The sequence below is a fragment of the Xiphophorus hellerii genome, chromosome 10 (genome assembly GCF_003331165.1).
Source record: "Xiphophorus hellerii strain 12219 chromosome 10, Xiphophorus_hellerii-4.1, whole genome shotgun sequence".
NCBI classification, from domain to species: domain Eukaryota; kingdom Metazoa; phylum Chordata; class Actinopteri; order Cyprinodontiformes; family Poeciliidae; genus Xiphophorus; species Xiphophorus hellerii.
In genome coordinates this window covers 23,279,195-23,302,227 of record NC_045681.1, presented here as the reverse complement: position 1 = coordinate 23,302,227, position 23,033 = coordinate 23,279,195, and the positions used below count along the sequence as shown (strand labels likewise).

The following is a 23,033-nucleotide window of genomic DNA, read 5'->3' as shown; positions in this document are numbered from 1 at the left end:
ACTAGATGAAGTAATGCAACGTTTCGGCCAAAACAACCAATCAGAACCAGTAGGACGGTCTTAGCGCTGTCAATCAACCTCATTCACTCACTGCTAAATATGCTAATGGGGGAGAAACAACTTATCGTTATTGCTAGCTACAGCACAGCACAGAGCAAGGGGGGAGGATGAGCAGCACCACATGAGATTGTGATTGACAGCAGTAAAACTCTCCTGTCTCTGATTGGTTGTTTCTAGATAGCACTGGAAGAAGGCAGAGGAAATAGATTTTTCATAGATTATCTCTCATGCCGTACTGTATATATATATACATGCAGTATATATACATAATGGCAGTTTTAACAAATATTTTAAAAAATAGATTTTTAAAAAAAAGTTACAGACTGCAGCTTTAATTTCACTCAGGAGAGGACAGGTCAGGAGGGACGTGAGTTAGAGCTGCTGCTGACTGACTCACCTGTTGTTAAGTGGAAAAAGGTTCAGGGACAAGTTCAATATATGAATATCTTGGTAATTTTTTGTCCTTAATTCATTAAATGTTAGTGAAATAGAAGCAAACAGTCTGTAGCTAAGCTAACTATGCTGAATGGTTGATAATCTCACAGTCTAACCACCTCGGAGAAAAACTGAGTTACAAATAGAAACTTTTGTCTTTTTCTCTCTCTTATCTCTCAATTTTTTTGAAAACCAAAATTCTTTCAGTAGCAAAATAACAGCCACAGTCGTTCTTGTCTTCTACTGACTGCTGCTGAACACCGTCACCATCAAGCAGGAACAAACCATTTCATGCAGATCCAGGGAGTTCAGTGCAAATATGGATGTGTGCTTTTTGGTCTGGGAGTGCTAACATTTAATTTTTACTGATAAAAACAATATGATTAATTTTGTAATTGACAGGGCCCCAATTATTCTTTTATTTCTATGAAAATATAAAATAAAATAAATAAATTGCGGAGGGCTCCCTGTCGGTCTGTTTGTTGTGTTTGGCCAGAAATGAACACAGCTCTAGTTCTGAAATCAATCACAGTTAATCCGAGGCTTAGAGCGGAACGTGTGTGTGTGTGGGGGTGTGTGTGCGTGTGTGTGTGTGGCCGTACATCAGACACACCTGATCCATTCTACTGGATAAAACTGGAATGTTGGGGAAAGATACCGGGCGCCGTTTACTGAGAAAAAAACAAGAGTTTTTCACAGAGCTATTGCATTGTGGGTAAATCTAAAAATCTTTTTTTGCCAAAAGATGCTTTAGGTGGAAAAAAATGAGTTGGACCATAATTTTAGGAAGGTTCCAATATCATACAGCAAAACTCAACATTTTTAAAAATAATTTTTTGTTTGATTTTTAAAAATGTTTTGGCTTTTTCTAGCTTTAAGACACCTACAATGTCTACTTTAGCTCTAAATTTTTGATCTGGCGTATTTTCCTCCATTACACCAGGCATATAACAAACATGCAGTTCTTAAACCATCCAGCAGTTCTTGCATCATTTACAGAACAGCCACAGGTGTCAAATCTCCACCTGCAGCTCCAACCTGCTGGCTGGGCGTACGGCCCTTTAAAAAGTGAGATGAATAGTGTTAATAAGCCGAGGGGAGCTGTGCGCATCACTCAGCTCCAGTCTGGTCTGCTGCAATAAAACACACTGACTATCTGAGTGATTACCCTCATCTGTCTTAGTGGGACCAGAACAAATCAGCCAACAAGGAAACACAAAGGATTTAGACTCAAAGAGAAAGTTCAAATATTGGCTTCAACATGATGTTTGAGTGAATAAAATGCACAGCAGTTTCAGAATGAGAATTGTATTTATTTATTTTCATATGAGCCGTTTTCATAATTTGGAAGGATCCATAGAAAGTAGATCAAACCAAGAGCAATGCCAAGTCTCAAACTTTAAAAGAGGCTCAACCATCAGAGGAAGTTCTGATCAACTCAGAGGACAAACGGCATAAAACAAAACACTAACTTGACATTTATACAGTAAGAAATGAGCAGTTGAATATTAACCACTAGTAGATCTCCTCCCTATTCCCTCCAGAGTTTGTTTTGTGTCGTCATTGGTGAAGGATGTGAAGCGGGTCTGGCGCTAAGCGCTGCCCGCTCCGCTCTCCAGCACCGTCTCCACCATCTTGGGAACAAACACTTCCAGGAAGTGAAAGAAGTCATGAAAAACCCCCGCCTTGTCACTTCCTGGCTCCACATTCAGCAGCAGCCTGGTGTTTTCCGTCCCACCCACCGTCTGGGGGCAGACCTTGAACTCCAGGGGGTCCTTTAGCTCCGGCTCTTTGTCGGCGATGGACGCTGTGACCTGGGACTCCAGCTCCAGGCAGCTGCCCTCAGGTCTGCTGTCCGGACCTTTCACCAGCTCCCGTCTCACCTTCCGCCTGCCCACCCACACCGCGTGTTTCTGGACACAGACCCAGGGCGGGAAGTCGTCCTTCGCCGTTCTCGCCAATCTCGGCCTTTTGCCAGGAGGCGTCGCTGACTCGTCGCTGCCGGACGACAGAGGCCTCTTGGCGCCCACACGCTGAGGGCTGCCGTCGCTGTGAGACTCCACGCTCTGGGTGCTGTCGTCAAGCGTGGTCTCCATCTCCTCCGCCCCGGATGCAGTGGAAGCCTCCAGCTCACACCTGAGGACGGTCTTCAGAACCACCTCCACGGCGGAGCAGACCTTCCTGGACCACAGCAGCCTGAAACCGTCTCCTGCCGAGTGCAGCTCCCCGCGGAGCCCCTCTGGGAGGGCAGCGGACCTGAAGGGGACGGTGATGACGAGCCGCTCCGGGTGGGCCTGCTGGGCGTGGCCTAGCGGGGCCAGCAGGCGGGCCAGGCCCCACGACTTGCCCTTGGCGCTCTTGTTCTGGTAGCGCAGGCTGTGGCAGAACTTGTCGGCCTCCTGGCACGCCTTCTGGAAGCTGCGCAGCGAGCGCTCGTTCACGTTCCCCGCCACGTTGTGGGAGAGCTCGAAGGGGTCCAACAGGTTCAGGGGGCCCAGCTTAGGCTCGGAGGGCGGCCCCTCCGGCGGTGCTTCGCCGTCTTTAGTCTGCGACAGGAAGTCGGTGATTGGAAGCGCGCTGCCCTGCCTGAGGGAAATGACGCTGCTGGGAAAATCAAACTGTGCGTAGAAGGAGAAGAAGCCGGCGAGCAGAGAACCTGGGAGGAGGACAAGTCAAACATCCAAGAGTAACGAGAGGAAGTGAAACCCTGATTTCACTTCCCTGAGGAAGTGATTTCTCAGGGAAGCAACAAGTAAAACAACATTTTACTTGTTGACATTTTGAACAAGTAAAATGTCAGAGGAAAAAATAAAATAAATGAGAAGAAAATATGTATCATTTTTGTTTGATAATATTAATCAAACAAAAAAAAAAACCTTCAATATCCAATGTGAAGAAGACAAAGCTTGTTCCATCCGAACCTCAACTGATTCATCCAAATTGACAACTTCTGACTTTTAGGTATTTTTTTCCTTTGAATTATTGTGTTCAAACCTCAGACAGAATTTGTATGAAGTTTATGTGTCTTCACAATGCTTTAACAACATATTAAAATTATTTATTTAAAAATGCATACAAATCTGGGCGTGCCGTGGTGGCGTAGTGGTTAGCGCGACCCGTATTTGGAGGCCTTGAGTCCTCGACGCGGCAGTCGCGGGTTCGACTCCCGGACCCGACGACATTTGCCGCATGTATTCCCCCCTCTCCTTCCCCGTTTCCTGTCAGCCTACTGTGATATAAGGGACACTAGAGCCCACAAAAAGACCCCCTGGAGAGGTAAAAAAAAAAAATGCAAAGAACCAAAAAAATTATCATTTGAGAGCAAATCAAAACAAAATGGAGAAAAATTGAGAAACCAAGATATAAAAATAAAACAAAATTTCAAGATGGAATCTGAAACCATAGTATTGATTTTATAATATTGATCTGAAACTCGTACCAGCTTGGTGTCAATACACCGTGTTCCAAATTATTATGCAAGTGATATTTTCTCATATTTTCCTAAATGGTCAATGCAAATGATTGTAAGTATAATTTTCAAGTCATGAACTATTACAGTATAAATCAAATTTTACTGACCAAAGCTTCCCATGACAACAGTATTTTTTTCAAAAATAAAAAACTCAAAATGCAAAATGTTCCAAATTATTATGCAGAGCAGATTTTCTAAACATTTTATGGATTATAAAGAACTGCAAACGGTCATTCTTTGAATGTGCAGCATTAAGTGGTCACATGTACTAAAATCAAAAGCTGTTTCAATCAAAAACATCTTAACATACTGAGTTACATGTTAACATTGGACCCCTTCTTTGATATCACAGCACAATTCTTGCATCCAATGAACTTGTGAGTTTGTGGAAAGTTTCTGCTTGAATTTCTTTGCAGGATGTCAGAAAACCTTCCCAGCGCTGCTGTTTTGATATGAACTGCATTCCATCCTCAGATCTTCTGCTTGAGGAAACTCTAAAGGTTTCCTCAAGCAGAGGAAACCTTGCTTGAGGTTTCCTCTGCAAGGTTTCCTCTTGCAGAGGTCAGAGGAGGATGGTGACCACACCATGAGTTTCTCCCTTTTTATGCCCATAGCAGCCAATGACACAGTGGTAATTCCTTGCAGCATTCATTGACATGAATGAAGATGATTTTGCTATGGAAGGTACGGATCTTCTTTTTGAACCATGAAAGAAAGTGATTTGTCAGAAAGTCCATATTCTTTGCTGAGGTCATTTTCAGACCTTAATGGACTCTGAAGGGGCCGACCAATGATTCTCTACCCATGATTTCAGCCCACAGCATGACTCCACCACCTCCTTGCTGACGTCACAGCCGTGTTGGGATGTGGTGGCCATCCACCACCAATCGACTACTGCGTCCATCTGGACCATCCAGGGTTGCACAGCAGTCATCAGTGAACAAGTCTGTTTGAAAATGAATCTTCATGTACGGCTGGGTCCACTGCGACCGTTTCTGCTTGTGAGCTCTGGTTAGGGGGCCAACATGCACCTCAAGCCTCTGGAGGATCCTCCACCTTGAGGTTCCAAAGGCTCCAGCAGCTTCAAATAACTGTTTGCTGCTTTGTAAGGGCATTTTAACAGCTGCTCTCTTAATCCGATGAATTTGTCTAACAGAAACCTTCCTCATTTTGCCTTTATCTGTACAAACCCATCTTTGTTCTGAATCAGCCACTGTTAGGTAAATTGTATTTATTATTATCAAATATTTGTTGTTTCATGTGCCTTTATAATGTTCTTGTCTTATATGCCTTTATTTGTTTCATCTTAGCATGAAGAAAGTTTCTGTGTTGTTGAATTACTTTGATTCCTTTCTCAGAAGGCCTCTCTGAGGAAGAGCAGAGAAACTGTTTTCAACAGGGTTATCGCTCAGCAGAAACCTCTGCATCCTTGACCTGTTAGATAGCTACAAAACTGTTGCCATGAAGACGTACAACTTGCTCTCTGTTATCCTGTGTCTAGAACAGAATGATCTAGTGTGTAGATACCATGTGTTTTGTTAGTGACTAGCATTTGCGTTGCAATTATGTGATTGAAGTGGACTTCAGCTCAGCATTTAATACCATACTTCCCCAACGTCTGGTGTCCAAGCTAGCAAACCTTGGGCTCCCATCAGCCACCTGCAGTTGGATCCTGGACTTCCTAACAGGTCGCTCCCAGAGGGTCAGACTGGGCCCCCACACCTCCACTGCTCTGAGATAGAACACCGGATCGCCACAGGGTTGCGTGCTCAGCCCACTTCTCTACACCCTCTACATTCATGACTGTGTCGCCAACCACCTCAGCAACAAGATCATAAAGTTTGCAGATGACACGACTGTTGTTGGTCTCATCTCAGGCGGGAAGGGGGAGCTGGAGTACAGGGATGAGGTGAAGCGGCTGTCAGAGTGGTGCAAAGTCAATAACCTGCTCCTCAACACCTCCAAAACAAAGGAGCTGGTGATCGACTTCAGGAAGAACAAAACGGACATTCAGCCTCTCACCATCAGTGGGACCTGTGTGGAGAGGGTCCCAGTGTTCAGGTTTCTGGGCATGGAGTTGGAGGACAAGCTAACCTGGAGCACCAACACCAAGGATCTGTTGAAGAAGGCACAGCAGAGACTGTACTTTCTGAGAATACTCAAGAAGAACCGTCTCCCCTCAGACCTGCTGCAGGCCTTCTATCACTGCTCCATAGAGAGTGTGCTCACGTACAGTCTGTGTGTCTGGTACGGCAGCAGCACATCTGCGGACAAGAAGGCGCTCCAGAGGGTTGTTAGGGCAGCAGAGAGAACCATAGGCTGCCCCCTCCCCACTATGGAACAGATTTACACTTCCAGGCTCCACAAGAAAGTTTTGGACATTTTAAATGACTCTTCACACCCTGGCCATGGTCTCTTCCAGCTGCTGCCATCAGGCAAGAGATACAGAGCAATAAAAACCAAGACAAATCGCCTAAAAAACAGTTTTTACCTGATGACAATCATGGCACTAAATTCAAAGGCATAAGAACTTCTGCTCTTGACACCACTTTGTTAAAAATGTAAATTCTGTTGCGACACCTCCAGGCGCTGCAACAATCTTCTGATGTCTATTTATTTCTCATTTTGTACTATTTATTTCTTTATCTTTGTATATTATGTATATACACATAACCTGCATCTTAACTCGAGTCGAGCAAATCTCAATCTCGTTGTAATCTGTTGATGACAATGACAAATAAGTCTTATCTTTTCCCCAGCCCTTTGAGACGCTCTCTGTAACAGGGATCCTAACAGCAATAAAAAGGGAGAACGGACACATATGTTTTCAGAACGGAAGAGATGTGTGACTGAACATCTCTGACTGTTCTCCTTGCGAGTACAAAAGAATCTAACTCTCTTGTCTTTCTTGTGTTTGTTTAATCTGTCTCAATAGGTGTTTAAACCTGACATTTACTTAGAGATAGAGATAAATCTTTATTGTCATTGTCACAAGGACAATGAAATTTAAAAGGTGCCATCAGTCAGTGCATATGCTTAAAAACAAAAAATAACTGTCTCACAATTCACACACAATGTAAGAATTAACAAATAACTGGAAACAAAACAAAACAAAAAAAACTAATAAATAAGAACAGCCACATTCTCACATACATCATTCATGATGATTAATGGTTGTTTTTGATTGCATTTAGTTTTGTTATTGCTATCGGGTAAAAACTGTCTCTGAGACGGTTGGTTCTTGTTCTGATTGCTCTGTATCTTCTGCCTGAAGGCAGCAGTGTGAACAGAGAATGTCCGGGGTGAGAAGTGTCCTTTGTGATGTGTTGTGCTTTTCTTAGACAGCGGTCGCTGTGCAGGTCCTCCAGTGAGGGGAGAGGGCAGCCAATGATTTTTTGGGCTGTATTCACAACCCTTTGGAGAGCTTTCCTTTGAGCCGTAGTGCTGCTGTTAAACCATACGCAGATACAGTAGGTCAGTATGCTCTCTATGGAGCACTTGTAGAAGGACACCAGCAGCTTCTCCTTGATGCTGTTCCTCCTGAGAACCCTCAGGAAGTACAGTCTTTGCTGGGCCTTTTTTATCAGCTCGAAGGTGTTCATGTTCCATGTGAGGCCCTGCTCAATGTGGACCCCCAGGAAACGGAAATCAGCTACCCTCTCCACACATTTTCCCCCAATGGTTAGTGGTGTAATGTCCGTTTTATTCCTCCTGTAATCTATTATGAGTTCTTTTTGTCTTTGAGTTGTTACTTGGTCCTTGGAGAGCTGGATGCCAATATACCGGAAGGATTCCTGCAGGCATGGTGGACCCCAGTGCAGACCGTGCGCACGGCAAGTTTCCAAGTGGAAACTTATCAGATCCTGTTCAAGGGCTGGCGCTCGACCTGCCTGCTGGGATCTGACGGTTGACGGTGCTCCAGGGAAAGACAACGGGGGTGAGGTGAGTGATTCTTGTTTAAAAGTGGCGAGTGACTGAGGGTCATTGCGCGCACAGAAAACCCTGTCAATTCTAGACTCTAACAGGTAAAAATATTGCACGAAATCCGTGGAGGACGGCGGAGTCCTCGCGCAAAATTCCGTGGTTAGGTGGACAGAGCCTGGTGCCTTCCTGTTCTGGGAGATGGGGCCCGACGAATACCCGTTGCAAAAAGGACGGCGGAGTCCTGCGAGAACAGGCGCTTAAATTCCGCGACAAAAAATAAAAAACAAAAAAAGTGTGTGATTGTGCGAGTGATTGGAGGTATAAATACCACTTGGTATTTTACCTCATAGAAAACAGTAGGATTGTAACCAGCAAACCTCTTGGGGATGCAGAGGTAAGAACCCCCACTCAAAAGAGTTGAAGCGTGGGTTACCTCAACAGGTTGTTTCAATTGCTGGCCTACTGAACAGAACCCCAGTTTTTAGGACTCCCTAGGCGTCGACAAACTGGGCCAAATTTCATAAAAAATGGGGAAAGGGATCAGTAAAAAATAAGCCAACAGACAGTTTAAGATCAAATGACTGGAAATATGTCGAAAAACAGGATCTGGGTAAAATAAAACATTTAGATAAATGGATAACAAACTATAACTTTGACGGCCGTCTAAAAAAAACAAAAAAAAAAACAAAGTCAAATCCAAAGAAAATGTGCAAAGAAGGGTATGACAATGTAGATTTTTGGTCAGAATTAGCACTATAACGGGAAGATGGGGAAAAGAAATCCAAAAAAAAAATATGTGTGGAACAGATTAAAGACAAACATTTGATGTTCTACAGCACCAAGGATAATGAGCTTTAAAACTGTAAGGTGAAATGTTTTGGGTAAATGGGGTAATCTTGAAGGTTTCAATCATGCTGAAAATAAATTATTCTGTTTGTTTTGAAACTTTTCTTTTAAGAATAAGGGCAAGGATCTTTGACGAAATAAAAATAATCCTGAAAACAAAATAGACAGAAGGAAAGAGGTCTTTGAACTATTAAGTTTTGCAAATAAGCTGAAACTTAAGGGTTTTTCTGATTGAAGAAATTTGTTTTAAAATCTCTAAGTGTTGATAATTATAGAGTTAAACAGTAGTGTTTTGTGGATCATTAAAGTATTTGCTGCATTTCAATTGAATATTTAAATTACAGTTTCATTCTGAGAAAAAGAAGTGAATCTACATGTTATTGAAATTGGTGACAAGTTTCTGCAGCAGGAAATTATTAACTATTAGGTCCTAACATGAGCTTGAGAGATATCCTTTTAGAAAGTGCACATGTTAATTAATATAAGATCTTGGAGATTAAAGTTTAAAATGTTAAAACATTAAAAAAATGCTAAAACATTTGGAAAATTCTTGTAGCTTCAGTAAAATTTGATGAACAATTTGAGCAAAAAGAAAAATTATGTGAATAGACTGACAATTTAAGACTGACCACGACTAGACTAAATGCTTCATGCTTTGTTTGTTGTGTTATTGTTGATTTGTGATTACATAATATGAATATGTGTGATTAGAACAGAAAAGAAAATGTAAAAATAAAAATAGCAAACAAACTGTATATAGGAACTGAGTAACTAATCAAATTATTAACCATTTGATATTTGTAAATATAGTGAATTTAAAATGCAAAGTTCAGTGAAATTTGATACTTTGAGCCATCCTAGTAAATGTAACTAGTTACTCTGAATTGATTAAAAATTAATAAAAGTAATGTGTTTTCTAGAATGGAGTCTAGAAATCTTTAATCTGGGATTAATTGATTAATAATTAAATTAATAAAATTGAGGGAAATTAAGGAATTTGAGAACTTGATTTAATTTTGGAATGGTTCATTTTCATTGAGAAAGTAAGAAGAACCAACTATGGCCATTTGGCAGGAGTTAAAATAGAAGTGTTTTACCTTGAGAAATTTGACGACAATAATAGGTAGCAATTCTTTAGAGGTACTAGGTTAATCGATCAAATAACTAACAGTAGCAGCATTAGAATAAATGAAAGTGGTAGATGTAAACAACCAAACTATTATGCAAATGCGATACAAAGGAATGTGTGATAGTGAAACTCTAACTTAGAAACTCGGCGTTGCTTACTGGATTTAATACACTGGAATCTCTATTTTTGAAATGTTTGAGGGGGGAATTGGACATTATTGAAACTTATATATATATTAAAAAAAATTAATGTATGAAGAAGATCTTAAAAATGTCCTCCCCTCTGGTTTGAATAGATGAAGCAGAAGAGGCCCTTTGTAGAAAAAAGCAGGCCCTCGTATCAAGTACTGCACTGGCTCCACCAAACTAAAAAAAAACAAAAAACTTTTTGTTCAGATGGTAGATTGTAAAGGTTATTTTATGACTTCTGTACTGGTTCAACATGGTGATAAAATGAGACCAATAGCATATTTCTCTTCTAAACTAGATAGTGTGGCGTGCGCCTTGCCTCGCTGTGTGAGAGCTGTCATTCTATGGCAGTAGAAGTTAGTGCTCCTATAGTTCTGTTCCATCCATTAACATTAAAAGTACCACATGCGGTCTCAGCACTACTATTGCAGACAAATATGACATTCTTATCACCTGCCAGGCATCTCTCATGTATGTTCACTCTCTTACCTCAACCCCATCTAACTATTGAAAGATGCACTGTTTTAAATCCTGCAACATTGTTACCTCTCCCCCAGGCTCATCCAGTATATTGTCAGCAAAAAAAAAATAATTTTAGCAGTTATCTCAACCCCATCTAACTATTGAAAGACGAACTGTTTTAAATCCTGCAACATTGTTACCTCTCCCCCAGGCTCATCCAGTATATTGTCAGCAAAAAAAAATTAATTTTAGCAGTTATCCATACAGATAACTGTATGCAAAATCTGTAAGATCTGTTTGTAAAATCAGATCTTATTTTAACCAGTTCCTGGAATCATGTTTGTAGATCTTGAATAAGTCCTGTTTTCCACCCTCGGGCTTCAACTTGAAGTGTTTCTGTTATATAATTGTTTAGTTTTTGTTTTTTGTTTCCATTTTGTCTCATCCTGATGTAATGATTATTGTTTAAGGTATTTTAGGCTGCACCTACCAGCTATCGCAGATGTTCCCACATATGTACATAAACACCTGGTTCAGCTCAGCTAAAGCTTGTTTGTAGGATGGGAGAAGGACTTTATATGAATGTTTACAAATGACTACTAGAAATGGCTTTTTGAGGTTTTCTTTGTGTTTTTAGACAGTTTCCTAACTTATCTCAGAAACAATCAAGTATACGAACAGTCGGGGTGTGCTGTGGTGGCGCAGAGGATTAGCACGCCCCACGTTTGGAGGCCTTAGTCCTCGACGCGGACGTCGCGGGTTCGACTCCTGGTTCCGACGACCTTTGCCGCATGTCTTCCCCCCTCTCCTCACCCTCCTTCCTGTCTGCCTACTGTCGGAAAAAAATACGAGCCACTAGCGCCGCAAAAACTCTTCGGAGAAAAAAAAAAAAAAAGTATACGAACAGTCAAAACGTTTGTATGCTCTTTTCTAAGCTAAAACTAAAGTTTAAAGTGCTTTCCTCTGCCTTTTGAGTTGTGATCATGTACTTAGTCCATCTGTGCATTTATCTGTAGTTTTGTTGCATATTGTTTTTGTTTTTCTCATTTCTTGATGTTTCGCAGATATGAAGGGCTACAAACTCATTACAAGAATTTTTAAGGGTTATTTATGAAGCATATGTAGCGATAAGTGAAGCACTGCCGTGGAATGAAGGCACAACAACCTCACAATATGGTAGTGTGAGAAACACTGACCATCACTATTTACTTGATACATTTTAGTGCCTACTTATAAAGGCCCTAATTATGTGTGTATTCATGAAATGGCCATATTCAGACTTGTTATGTTGTCAGAGGGGTTGGGTTGTTTAAAATTTAATCACAGAAATACTCGACGAGGTTTTTCTTTGTTGATACTGATTTGTTGTTCTCCTTAAGTTCTGACCTTTTGGTTCAAGAAAACATGCTAAAGGTTAATTGACAGAATTAATCATTTAAAATCCATCAGAGAATTGATTAATTGGGTCACAATAAAGATACATCTCAGTAAATTAGAATGTATTTTAAATTTTTTATAGAGACAAATTGTTTAATAATTGTAGCTGAGTGATGGGAAAGGAAAACTCAAAATGTACTTTCTCAGATACTAATTTTGTGTTTGCAATAGACTACAAGACCAATAAAAAACAAAGGAATTTATACTACTGGCCAACCAAAAATGCCCAGGTACTGTCCAGTTTATGCACTCGATCTTGATTGGCTATTTGGGTCTCCCAGACATACTTTCATCATCCTCTTGACAATAAATCTGGAAAGTTTACTTACTAAACATACTGAGATAAAATGGTCTTTAAACAAGGTTTTGGTACTTTAGACAGTGTGCCAAATTCTATTGGAACATTAAATCAACAGTTTTCCTTCCACTCACCTTTCTGTAATATGCTTGCATACAGCTCTCAATGAAGAGCCAGATTATTTTGCTGTGGTAAATTTCTATTCAAAATCCTTTTTCTTTGGTCTTTAATATTTTAATTTTCTGAGAAGCTAAAATTTGGGTCTTTAGCAGCTGTAAAGAATCATCAAAATTGCCAGAAATAAACACTTTTACTGTTTTAAATCTTAGGAGTTTCACTTTTCCATTAAATTTCTTAAATAACATTTTGATAGTTTAGGTTCGATGCACTTTTATGCTAACATGTTCATAATCTTAGCAAAAAATAAAAAAAAAAAAAAAAAAAAATTTAAAAAACTTTTTGTAGTCAGGTGTTGCTGACTACACCCCACCGCTTTAAAAATAGCAGAAAGGTCAACTTGGGTGCATTTGACACACTGTAAAAAGGTCATTTCATTTCAAAAGTAGAAAAAACAGCTTGGGACGCTCACCGACCTACAGGGCAAAGTCCAGCGTACACAGGGGGCTGAACCAAATAGTTTAGTCGTCTCAAAACTGGCGAAGATTGTCCACAACCCTGTAGTGTCTTTAGGAGCTGAACAAGCTTGCACATTTAATGAAATGGCGAATAAATATGTTGTTTTGTTTTTATGTTGTGTTTTCATCAGGGAACGACTGTGTATTGTGTAGTCTGTATGGAACCAAGGCCTCTACTTCGTGTGACTCCAGCAACCATCACAAAACAATGTCTATTAGAAGTAATGACTAAAACTAATCCTAATAGCACCTGTGTGATTTATGATTCAATATTTCCCCTTACTGCAGCAGATGAAAAGAAACCTTTTTTTTTTTTTCAAAAGGATAGCTCCGAGTAACTTCTCATGTGTAAATATAACAGGGTCTGGGAAAAGATTGGGAAATCTTTCAGACACCATGTGTACTACTGTAATCACTGTAAACAATGACTTTAACCCTGTTTCTCGTGCAGATGTTGGTGGTGGTGCAGTAAACAAAAACGCAGACAGAATTAATTACATCCATTACAACGTACAAAAACTGGGCAACTGGACACAGGCTGGTTTCAAGGCGGTTCATGAGCAGCTGGCCACTACCTCACTGATGGCTTTCCAAAACCGCATAGCTCTTGACATGCTGCTAGCTGAAAAAGGGGGAGTGTGTGCCATCTTTGGAGAAAGGTGCTGCACATTTATGTCAAACAACACAGCAGCTGATGGGAGCCTGACGAAGGCCATTTCGGGTCTCCGTACCTTTAATGGCAAAATGAAAGAACTCTCTGGAGTGAATACTTCCATGTAGGATGCATGGATGGATGTTTTTGGAAAGTACCGAACCCTTGTGTCCTCTGTCTTAGTATCAATTGCAGTCTTTGCTGCCATTCTAACCTTGTGTGGATGTTGTTGTATTCCTTGCCTGCATTCCTTGTTTAACCGTCTCATTACCACAGCAATTTCACCCATGAAATGGCACAGATGTATCCTTTGTTAGTCAAAGATCCTGACACTGACAAAGAATACTCTGATGAGGATTCTCCTGACCTGTATCCAGATCCTAACCTTTGGACTGAGTATGTTTCCTGAGTGTAAGCATATTTGTGCTCCTAAAAATGAACTCCTGGCTGGAAATCGTTTGAAGTGGCTGTTTCTGAGGGCTATGAGAATTGGAACAAATATATGATAAACAGGGGGGAAATGTTAGGTAAATTGTCTTTATTATTATCAAATATTTGTTGTTTCATGTGCCTTTATAATGTTCTTGTCTTATATGCCTTTATTTGTTTCATCTTAGCATAAAGAAAGTTTCTGTGTTGTTAAATTACTTTGATTCCTTTCTCAGAAGGCCTCTCTGAAGAAGAGCAGAGAAACTGTTTTCAACATGGTTATCGCTCAGCAGAAACCTCTGCATCCTTGACCTGTTAGATAGCTACAAAACTGTCGCCATGAAGACGTACAACTTGCTCTGTGTTATCCTGTGTCTAGAACAGAATGATCTAGTGTGTAGATACCATGTATTTTGTTAGTGACTAGCATTTGCGTTGCAATTATGTGACTGAAGTGTTTTCCCCAGCCCTTTGAGACGCTCTCTGTAACAGGGATCCTAACAGCAATAAAAAGGGAGAACGGACACATATGTTTTCAGAACGGAAGAGATGTGTGACTGAACATCTCTGGCTGTTCTCCTTGCGAGTACAAAAGAATCTAACTCTCTTGTCTTTCTTGTGTTTGTTTAATCTGTCTCAATAGGTGTTTAAACCTGACAGCCACAAATCTCTTCACAGTACGATGATAACGCTTCAGTTTTCATTAAATATCCAATGTTTTCATACCTTGTCATATGGCACCACACTATCTGATGATATTCGTCAGCAGAGATCCTTTCTCTTTCCCATATTGATTGAAACCTGTGGCCTGCTTAATAATGTGGAACATCCTTCTTAAGTAGATTTCCTTTAATTGAGCTCACCAGACAAACTAATCAACCAGCTCTCTGAAATTAATTATAGTGATTCAAAGAGCCCTGACACACAATACCATCTAGAAATTTAATAGCACAACAAAAAATGTAATCTTTATGGCACTTAAATCCAATTTGCATAATAATTTGGAACACGGTGTAGTTTTGGATTGATCTGGCAAACTCCACCACAAAACTAAAACCTCACTGGGAAGTGGAAGAAAAATTATTACTGGCTCTCAGTTCTCTAACCAAAAATCTGAAAAGTGTGGTGTGTTCTCTTTCCATTTTCAGATGTAGTTTTTTTTTTTTTACCCAGTTTTATTAGTGGAAAAAACAATCAACTGTCTCTTAACTCCCTGTAAGCCTTGGTGTGAAGACAAAAACAGCAGTAAATATTTGAAGAAGGAAATGAATTGTGTTTGGTTCATGAGGACTCACACAGGTCCTGAGTGTTCTGGCTGGGCTGCACTGCGATGGGCTGACTGGGGAAGGTGCAGTTCCAGCCATCAATCACACACTCCTCCTCCTCACCTGCAAAACATGCAGATATGAACAAGAGTAAGGTTCCTAATATTTTTTTTGCTATTTCTACATTAGAAAGTAATTCATTTCAAAGCTGGAGACAGAAGTCAGCTCAGATCCTGAGGCAACCTCAGATTGGAGTTCAAATTAGAGACGGCAGCTGAACGGTGTTCCAAAAAACTTTCTAAAGGAACAAACGTGGTTATGGTGGAAAACCATATCTGATCAATGGTGGTTTCAACATGAAGGTGAAAAGATTGAACAGGTTAGAGCTGGATTTATATCTTACATTAAAATTCATTCATTAAGATCAAGAAGAGACATTGGATTCAATGCTTATGTAACACTAAACGGTTTTTATGTGTACGTATTTAAGTGTCTTTCTGTGTGCCGTTCTGGTGCAGTGTTATCAAATCCATTTTTATTTCAGTACATTTATGTCTCTGTTTGAAATTAAGCGTTTCAAGTCAATTCAGCGCTGGTCTTCTGTATCGGATCAGACGATGCTGGATCTCAGATATGTGTATCGGTATCGGAAGTGAAAGAAATGTGTCGTCCCCTGATTCTCCCAGCAGAGCTACGGCTCTGTGCAGCTCCTCCAGAGTCACCAGGTCTCCCTCAGCTCTGACTGATGCTCTGGGTTTAGAACATGTACCGCCTGGGTAACAAGCCTCTCTTCTCTTAATGGGCAGAATGAATTTCACAGCAGCAAATGATTTACATGATTGTGCAGTTGAGAGTCTGATCTTGTATTTCTCATGAATCATGTGTTTTAATGTTTTCATTTTGACAAAATGAAACAGCCGACGTGGTTTTACGACCGACTAATGTTCTCATGTTAATCAGTGTTTCTTCTCCCTTTAATAAAATAAGAGCACTCTGAGCCTTCTGCACATGCAGACCCGGTATCGGTGAACCGAGGCAGCACCTACAGGCCATGTCTCTGAGCTGGTCCACTGTGGGCAGCACCGGCGGCCGGCAGTTCTGCAGGAAGAAGACGACCAGCAGCGTCAGGGCGTAGTTGTTGAGGAGCGGGCCAGCGCCGCTGGGGTTACCTGCAGGCGACAAACTGCTATCAGGAAACAACCAGACACTTTATACCATCAGATCAGAGCTGACACCAAAATGTCACGGGCAATCGATTAGCAAAATAATCTTCAGCTAATTTAGTAATCGATTAATCGTTAATTGGAAAAAACAAACTAAAAAAAAAAGGCCATTTGATGAAACAACAACACAGAGCAGTAATTAAGCCAAGACTGCTCAATCTGTTCTAAACATCAGGATATTATGTTCTGTGGAAGTGAGGACACTGTAAGATATGCTGGGGTTTTTTTTCCTCTCAACATCATGGATCTGACTGAACCTGCTGCAGCCACTGCAATATGAGATGACTCACAGCGCAGCGTCTCCCTATAAGCAACATCCAGCCGTTTTTACCCAGCATGCTGTGCGTAAACCAATAAAAGCCGTGTGAGTGAGCAGCCAGCTGCTTTATGGGTTCAAATCTCTGAACTGATGATGAGCTTCATCAACTCTCTCTATTTATTCACATTTTTTTCTCTCATATCACTTTTATTAAGCTGCACAATGAAGCTTATAAAGAAACTGAAGCTGAAATATATACATTTTAATTATGCCACTGTGGACAGTGAAGGTGATCAATGCATGTTCATAGCTTTGATTGGTTTAAGTCTTGGTTTTTCCTGGGTTGTTCTAGAATATGCTAACCAAATTCCCTCAGAAGGAAGAACACTTGGAAATCCAACAGGAAGATGATCCTAAACACCCTGGAACTAGTCTAAACACACCCTGGAACTAGTCTAAACACACTCTGGAACTAGTCTAAACACACCCTGGAACTAGTCTAAACACACCCTGGAACTAGTCTAAACACACTCTGGAACTAGTCTAAACACACCCTGGAACTAGTCTAAACACACCCTGGAACTAGTCTAAACACACCCTGGAACTAGTCTAAACACACTCTGGAACTAGTCTAAACACACTCTGGAACTAGTCTAAACACACCCTGGAACTAGTCTAAACACACCCTGTAACTAGTCTAAACACACTCTGGAACTAGTCTAAACACACCGTGGAACTAGTCTAAACACACCCTGGAACTAGTCTAAACACACCCTGGAACTAGTCTAAACACACCCTGGAACTAGTCTAAACACACCCTGGAACTAGTCTAAACACACCCTGGAACTAGTCTAAACACAGTCTGGAACTACTGTAGTCTAAACACACCCTGGAACTAGTCTAAACACACCCTGTAACTAGTCTAAACACACTCTGGAACTAGTCTAAACACACCCTGGAACTAGTCTAAACACACCCTGGAACTAGTCTAAACACACCCTGGAACTAGTCTAAACACACCCTGGAACTAGTCTAAACACAGTCTGGAACTACTGTAGTCTAAACACACCCTGGAACTAGTCTAAACACAGTCTGGAACTAGTCTTGGAGTGAATAAAGCAGACTAATGTTAATCTGGAATGGCCGAGACATGAAGTCAGCTGAAACTTTACAAACTATGTTGAAAAGATGAAACAAGTTGAAATAAACTGAACTGGTTCTGCTGATGAGAACGGTCAAGTATGGAGCCAGGATTATTCCAGAACCTTGTGGCTGCAGGAAGGGGCGAGGACCAGGTGCAACTCGGTGCAGCATTTATTAGAGCTGCACCGATTGCAGTTTTCAAACCGATCTTTAAAAAGCCTGACCAGCTGATTCCTATTTTGACTGATTTTTTTTTGTTCATTTGCCAGTACTGACCAACTGATATCACCCAAAATTAAGGAACTCAGTAGATTTATCGCTGCATCTTCAGTGTTTATATTTGAGGCTGTATGTATATTTCTGACCGTGCGCTGATTAGAGAAAATGCATCACATATTAAAACTGCTTAAGCAAAAATATTGTGCATTAAAGAAATTGAAGTCTGATGTCGCTTTACCTTTTCACACTTTAAAATAAGTAAGTAAAATTTTCATATTTATACAGTTTTTATGCCTATGAGGAATATATTTATACATCTGACTGGAACTGCAGCCATAATGTGAAAATAAATAAATAAATGATAATAATAATAATAATAATAATAATAAAACAGCCCAATCAAACTAATAGAACTGGAGTTCAACAATCGGTTTTGATGTTGGGAAAACTTCATTGTGACACACGATAATTTCCTATGATTATTGGGTTTTTTGTAAATTGCCAGCGCTGATCAAAGCGATTGCTTTCAGACGGCCATTTTGGGTCAAAGCTGCAGCTTTACATGTCATCACGCTCGCCTGACTACTCTGATGAAAGGCCCAGCGGCGGCGGCCTCCAGTTCAAAGAGAGCTGGCGCAGAGCGAAGGTAATTAGTGCTCTTCAGGTGAAGAACGGCTTTAATAAGATTTCATTTAGGTTTACTGGCCCAACACAAAAGCAGCTGTAATTTTGATTTCTTTATTCTTTGCCGAAGCTTAAGTAAAAAAAAAAAAAGAAGACGGTAAAATAAATTAATAAGAAATAAAGTGAAAGATAAATGAGTTTAGAGGAATTGTTAGGGAGGAATGTGTGGTTCTACTGACACCTGCTGGTCAGAGACTGGAATAACAACCTAAATGAACATGTAATACTTGACATTTATAAATGGAAAATCTAAAGATGCCATCCCCATCTACAGTAACTCTTTTAAATGTATATGAGTTACAACATTTCATTTCCCTCTGGGATCAATAAAGTCTTTTGGAATTTAATTGGAATCCTACCAGCTATCTGCTTCTGCTTGGCCCAGTATCGGAGGGTGAACACCAGAGGCCTCAGCCTCTCCTCCAGCCCCGACAGCAGCTGCAGGAAGCGGGTGTTCCTCACTCCAAGTCTGCCCAACAGAGACCAGAGGAAAAAGCAAAACATACAGAAAAATGCATTGATTAAAAAACAAAACACAACAAAAAAACCCCAACATATTCTTCACCAACCTGTTGTTCAGCGTGATGTCTCCGTGCAGGTTGAGCTCGCGGTGATGGTACTTGATGACGGGGAGGCGAGCGGTGCTGACCACATGGACTTTGTGCACGCTGGGGACGCAGCGCTTCAGGATGGTGGCCACGAGCTCCAAGACCTCGGCTGCAGACGCCGCGGACAGATCGATGTCGGACAGGATGGAGTCCTCTGAGCGGCCGTCGTCCGACACGCCTTCGCCTGCCTGGAGGGAGGAGGAGAGCAAAGATTCACCTCGACCCGTTCAGGACGACATCTGGACAGGTCGAGGTGAGGGTGAGAGCATCAGACCTGCTCTGTGGAGGTCTTAGCCCGTGCTTGGAACGTCTTGGTGTTTTCCAGGTCCAGGAACAGGTCCAAGTCGCACGAGTGAATGCCAAAAGTGTTGACGGATGAACCAAAGAGCAAAATCTGACTGTCTGTATCCCGCAGGAATGTTAAAAATAGACATTAAACATCATGAAAAGTGAACATTTCTCATGCTAAGGTCATGCAGGAGACAGTCACCTGGAAAGAATTCAACAAAGACCTCCTGCAGGAGTTGGACCACCAACACTCTGGCCTTCTTTTCATTCTCTCCCAGCTGGAGTCGCTCCACCAGCAGCTTCATCTGGGCATCCACCTGGGACGAAGCACAGGGTAGACCAAAGCTACGTCAGTAACAATCAAACATGCACAATTTTACTACATAAAACAGCTTCCAGACTTTGACTCGAATCCAATGGAGTCAGATAAACGTTAGAACACTGGCAGATTTTATTCACCTTGAGATTTTCTACATTTCATCACATTACTACACAACTTTAATTTAGAAGGACAGACAGAAGAGACAAGCTAACGCAGGATTAGCTCAATGTTTTCCTGGTTTAAAACAACTGTAGTTTTTTGTTTGTTTTCTTGTAACATATAATTATTTACTATTTAATTACTAATTATTATTTTTATTTCTTTCAGCTTGCAGTGGTGGGTAATGGCAGAGATCATGTTTAGCTTAGCTTTGAAAACATTTAGCGCCCTTAGCTTCCCATGAATTCATTTTTTCAAATAAACTGTAGTGATAATTTACTTGGTTGTCTTGTGAACTTGTGATCGGTGTTGAGGTTTTGGTTATCGACTGCGTTTATATTCATGCTCTTATTTTGAATTTGGTGAAGTATGTTTAGGCGGCAGGTCCGTTTCCTCTTTCTTCCCCCATAACTTTATTTAAAACAAGAAGCATACAAGAAAGACATAAAACACAGACAGGATTATTGAACATGTAAATTATAATGTCAAATGTAATCTTTCAAGAGCAGATGTAATTTGAATTGAAGTTAGCGGTTTAGCATTAGCTTTCAATAAATACTGTGTTGATGCAGCGCTTTAGCAGAACTAACATATTAGCCAGCAGTGACCACCACGCTCAACTTGCCATTCTAGGAACTGCATTGTTTCATTTGAAAGACTGAAATTGTTCAACACAGAAAAATGCATCGTGATCATTTTTTTCGGCCACATTGCCCGACTCTACTGCTAACCTAGCAAGACATGGTGGGTAAACCGACAGGCTAGACAAGGCGAGCGTTAATCAGGGATGTGGAGGAGCTGCAGAGATCAAGTGAGAATAAAATTAAACTTCTTGACTAATTACAAAAAAGAAATGCAGCGTGTGGTGTCAGTAAATATGGTGTGGCAGCATTATGCTATTTTCCAGCTGTGACAGAAAAGCAAGACATCAACATCATATGAAGTATGTGCTCCAGCAAAACGAGTCTGGTATGAAGTGGAGGCTTACCGAAGAAAGCTGACACAGCTCAGGCTTGAGTCGGTCAAAGATCTGCTGGAGGCTCTGAGGATCGTTCTTCTTCTTGGGAATCAGTTTGAACTCCTTCTTTTCCCGAGGTTTAACCCGCAGCTTCAGGCCTTTGAGTCGGTGCTCGACGCAGGCCAGAGTCGCCTGGATGCTCTCTGTCTCACTGAACTGAACGATGGCATACACCCCCTGGCAAAGGAACAGTTCAGCATCTCATCAGTCGCTCTGAAGAAGTTCTAATAAAAGTCACAAAAACAAAAGCTGCACACTGCGACCGGCCAAAGCGGACCGACCTTGTCCTTATCCACGATGACGTCAGAGACGGCCCCAAACTGCTCAAAGTACTCGGTCAGGTCGGTCGAGGAGACCTGTGGTTTGATGCCGCTGACGAACACGCTGTGCTCCTCGTGGCTCTTCCTGGTGGAGCGGACGGCGCTCAGCGTCTGATGCTTCCGCCCCTTCACATGCTGCTCCACACTCGGCACTGGATAGTCATTTAAAAAAAAAAAAAAAAGAAGAAAAAAATCAACTATTAGACAGACCAGATAACTACGTTTGAGTAACAGAACATGTCTGATACTTGTAAAAATGTATTACCTGTTTGGTGTAATGTGAACTACAGGACTACAATTTAATCCCATTTTTATTTTTCCAATTTTGTAGAAATAGATCTTTTTTAATTCATTAGTGTTACATGAAGAAATAAACGTGACAAACAATTCTGACAAATCCTTAATTTTTCTGGTTTATCTTAAAAATCATTGGTGGGTTTTAAGCCAAAACGCTCCAGATGATATTTTGCTAAACTACAACTCCTACATAGTCATTATGTTTTGTTTTATAATAAAACTTTTAAAAATCAGTTCCATGTAGTGAACCTGGCGGTCACACTTCCTCCTCCATGCCCAGTGCAGGGACCACTATTTTTCAATGTGCTAAAACTCAGCAAGATGAAACAAACATTTCAAACAGATTTATTTTGCACATATTTTTTTTAGTGTCAAATCAATTTACTGTACATCTAACAAATCAGAACAAGAGAGAGAACAACAAAGGTTACAGTTGTAGCCTCTGTCCTGGGTACACTTCCTCTCAGTGTTTTGGTTATCCCTATTGTTTGTGCACCTTTTTCCAACAGTTTCTCCTTCCACCCAACTTTCCATTAATATGTTTGGATCCAACACAATTTGTCTTACTTCCTCTGTGTAAATTGTATTGTCTGCTGCACAACAACGACATTGTTGATTGATTGTTTGAACCAAAACGTGATAATTTCAATCGTAGCTTCGACTCGTGGGCTTAAATGTTATCTTTGAACTGCTGCCACCACATCATAGTTGTCCACTAGACTGCCTGTTCACATAAATACATACATTTCCAATAAAATTAAAACGCGTAAGACCTGAAGCTGAACTTTTTAACCAAACAGGCGCGTGCCCCGGTTAGCTTATGTTACTCACAGTTCGGTAAGTTGACGTTACACAGTTTGCAGCAGAACCCTCTGGTTGTCGTTTGTATATCGCTGTCTGAAGACATGGCGGCCAGTATTTATCTAAAAATTGATGGAAACACCTAAACACTTCAGTCTCGGATAGTTTGAGGGCAGCTACCCTTACTGCGCCATGCTCAAATCTCCCTCCAGCGCCAGGTCTTCGTTTGTGTTCAGTCCGCCAGCAAAATCTGTTCGGGGTGTGACAATGTTTTCCTGACAAGGTTCCTACCACGCAAAAGTGATTTCAAGTCTGTTGGTTGTAGCAGTATATAACAATGAACTATAGGAACTATTCAAACCTGTGGTTTAAATTTGTATTATTACAACCAATCAGTGTTTAATAACTATAACTTTACTACCAGAGATTTCATCAAGCAATCTGAATTTTGTTTAACAAA

General features: G+C 40.9%; 1 protein-coding gene across 1 annotated transcript; it reads right to left on the bottom strand.

The window, feature by feature from the left end:
* Positions 1-1,787: 1,787 nt before the first annotated feature.
* tut1 (terminal uridylyl transferase 1, U6 snRNA-specific) lies at positions 1,788-22,830 on the bottom strand. The gene is made up of 10 exons (XM_032574683.1): positions 22,604-22,830; positions 21,437-21,627; positions 21,126-21,332; positions 19,859-19,973; positions 19,643-19,770; positions 19,330-19,556; positions 19,120-19,229; positions 16,279-16,401; positions 15,263-15,355; positions 1,788-3,151 (listed from the first exon to the last, which is right to left on the bottom strand). Exons 1-10 carry the CDS (start codon positions 22,677-22,679, stop codon positions 2,088-2,090), a joined length of 2,334 nt encoding a protein of 777 aa, XP_032430574.1. The 5' UTR covers positions 22,680-22,830; the 3' UTR covers positions 1,788-2,087.
* Positions 22,831-23,033: the final 203 nt, after the last annotated feature.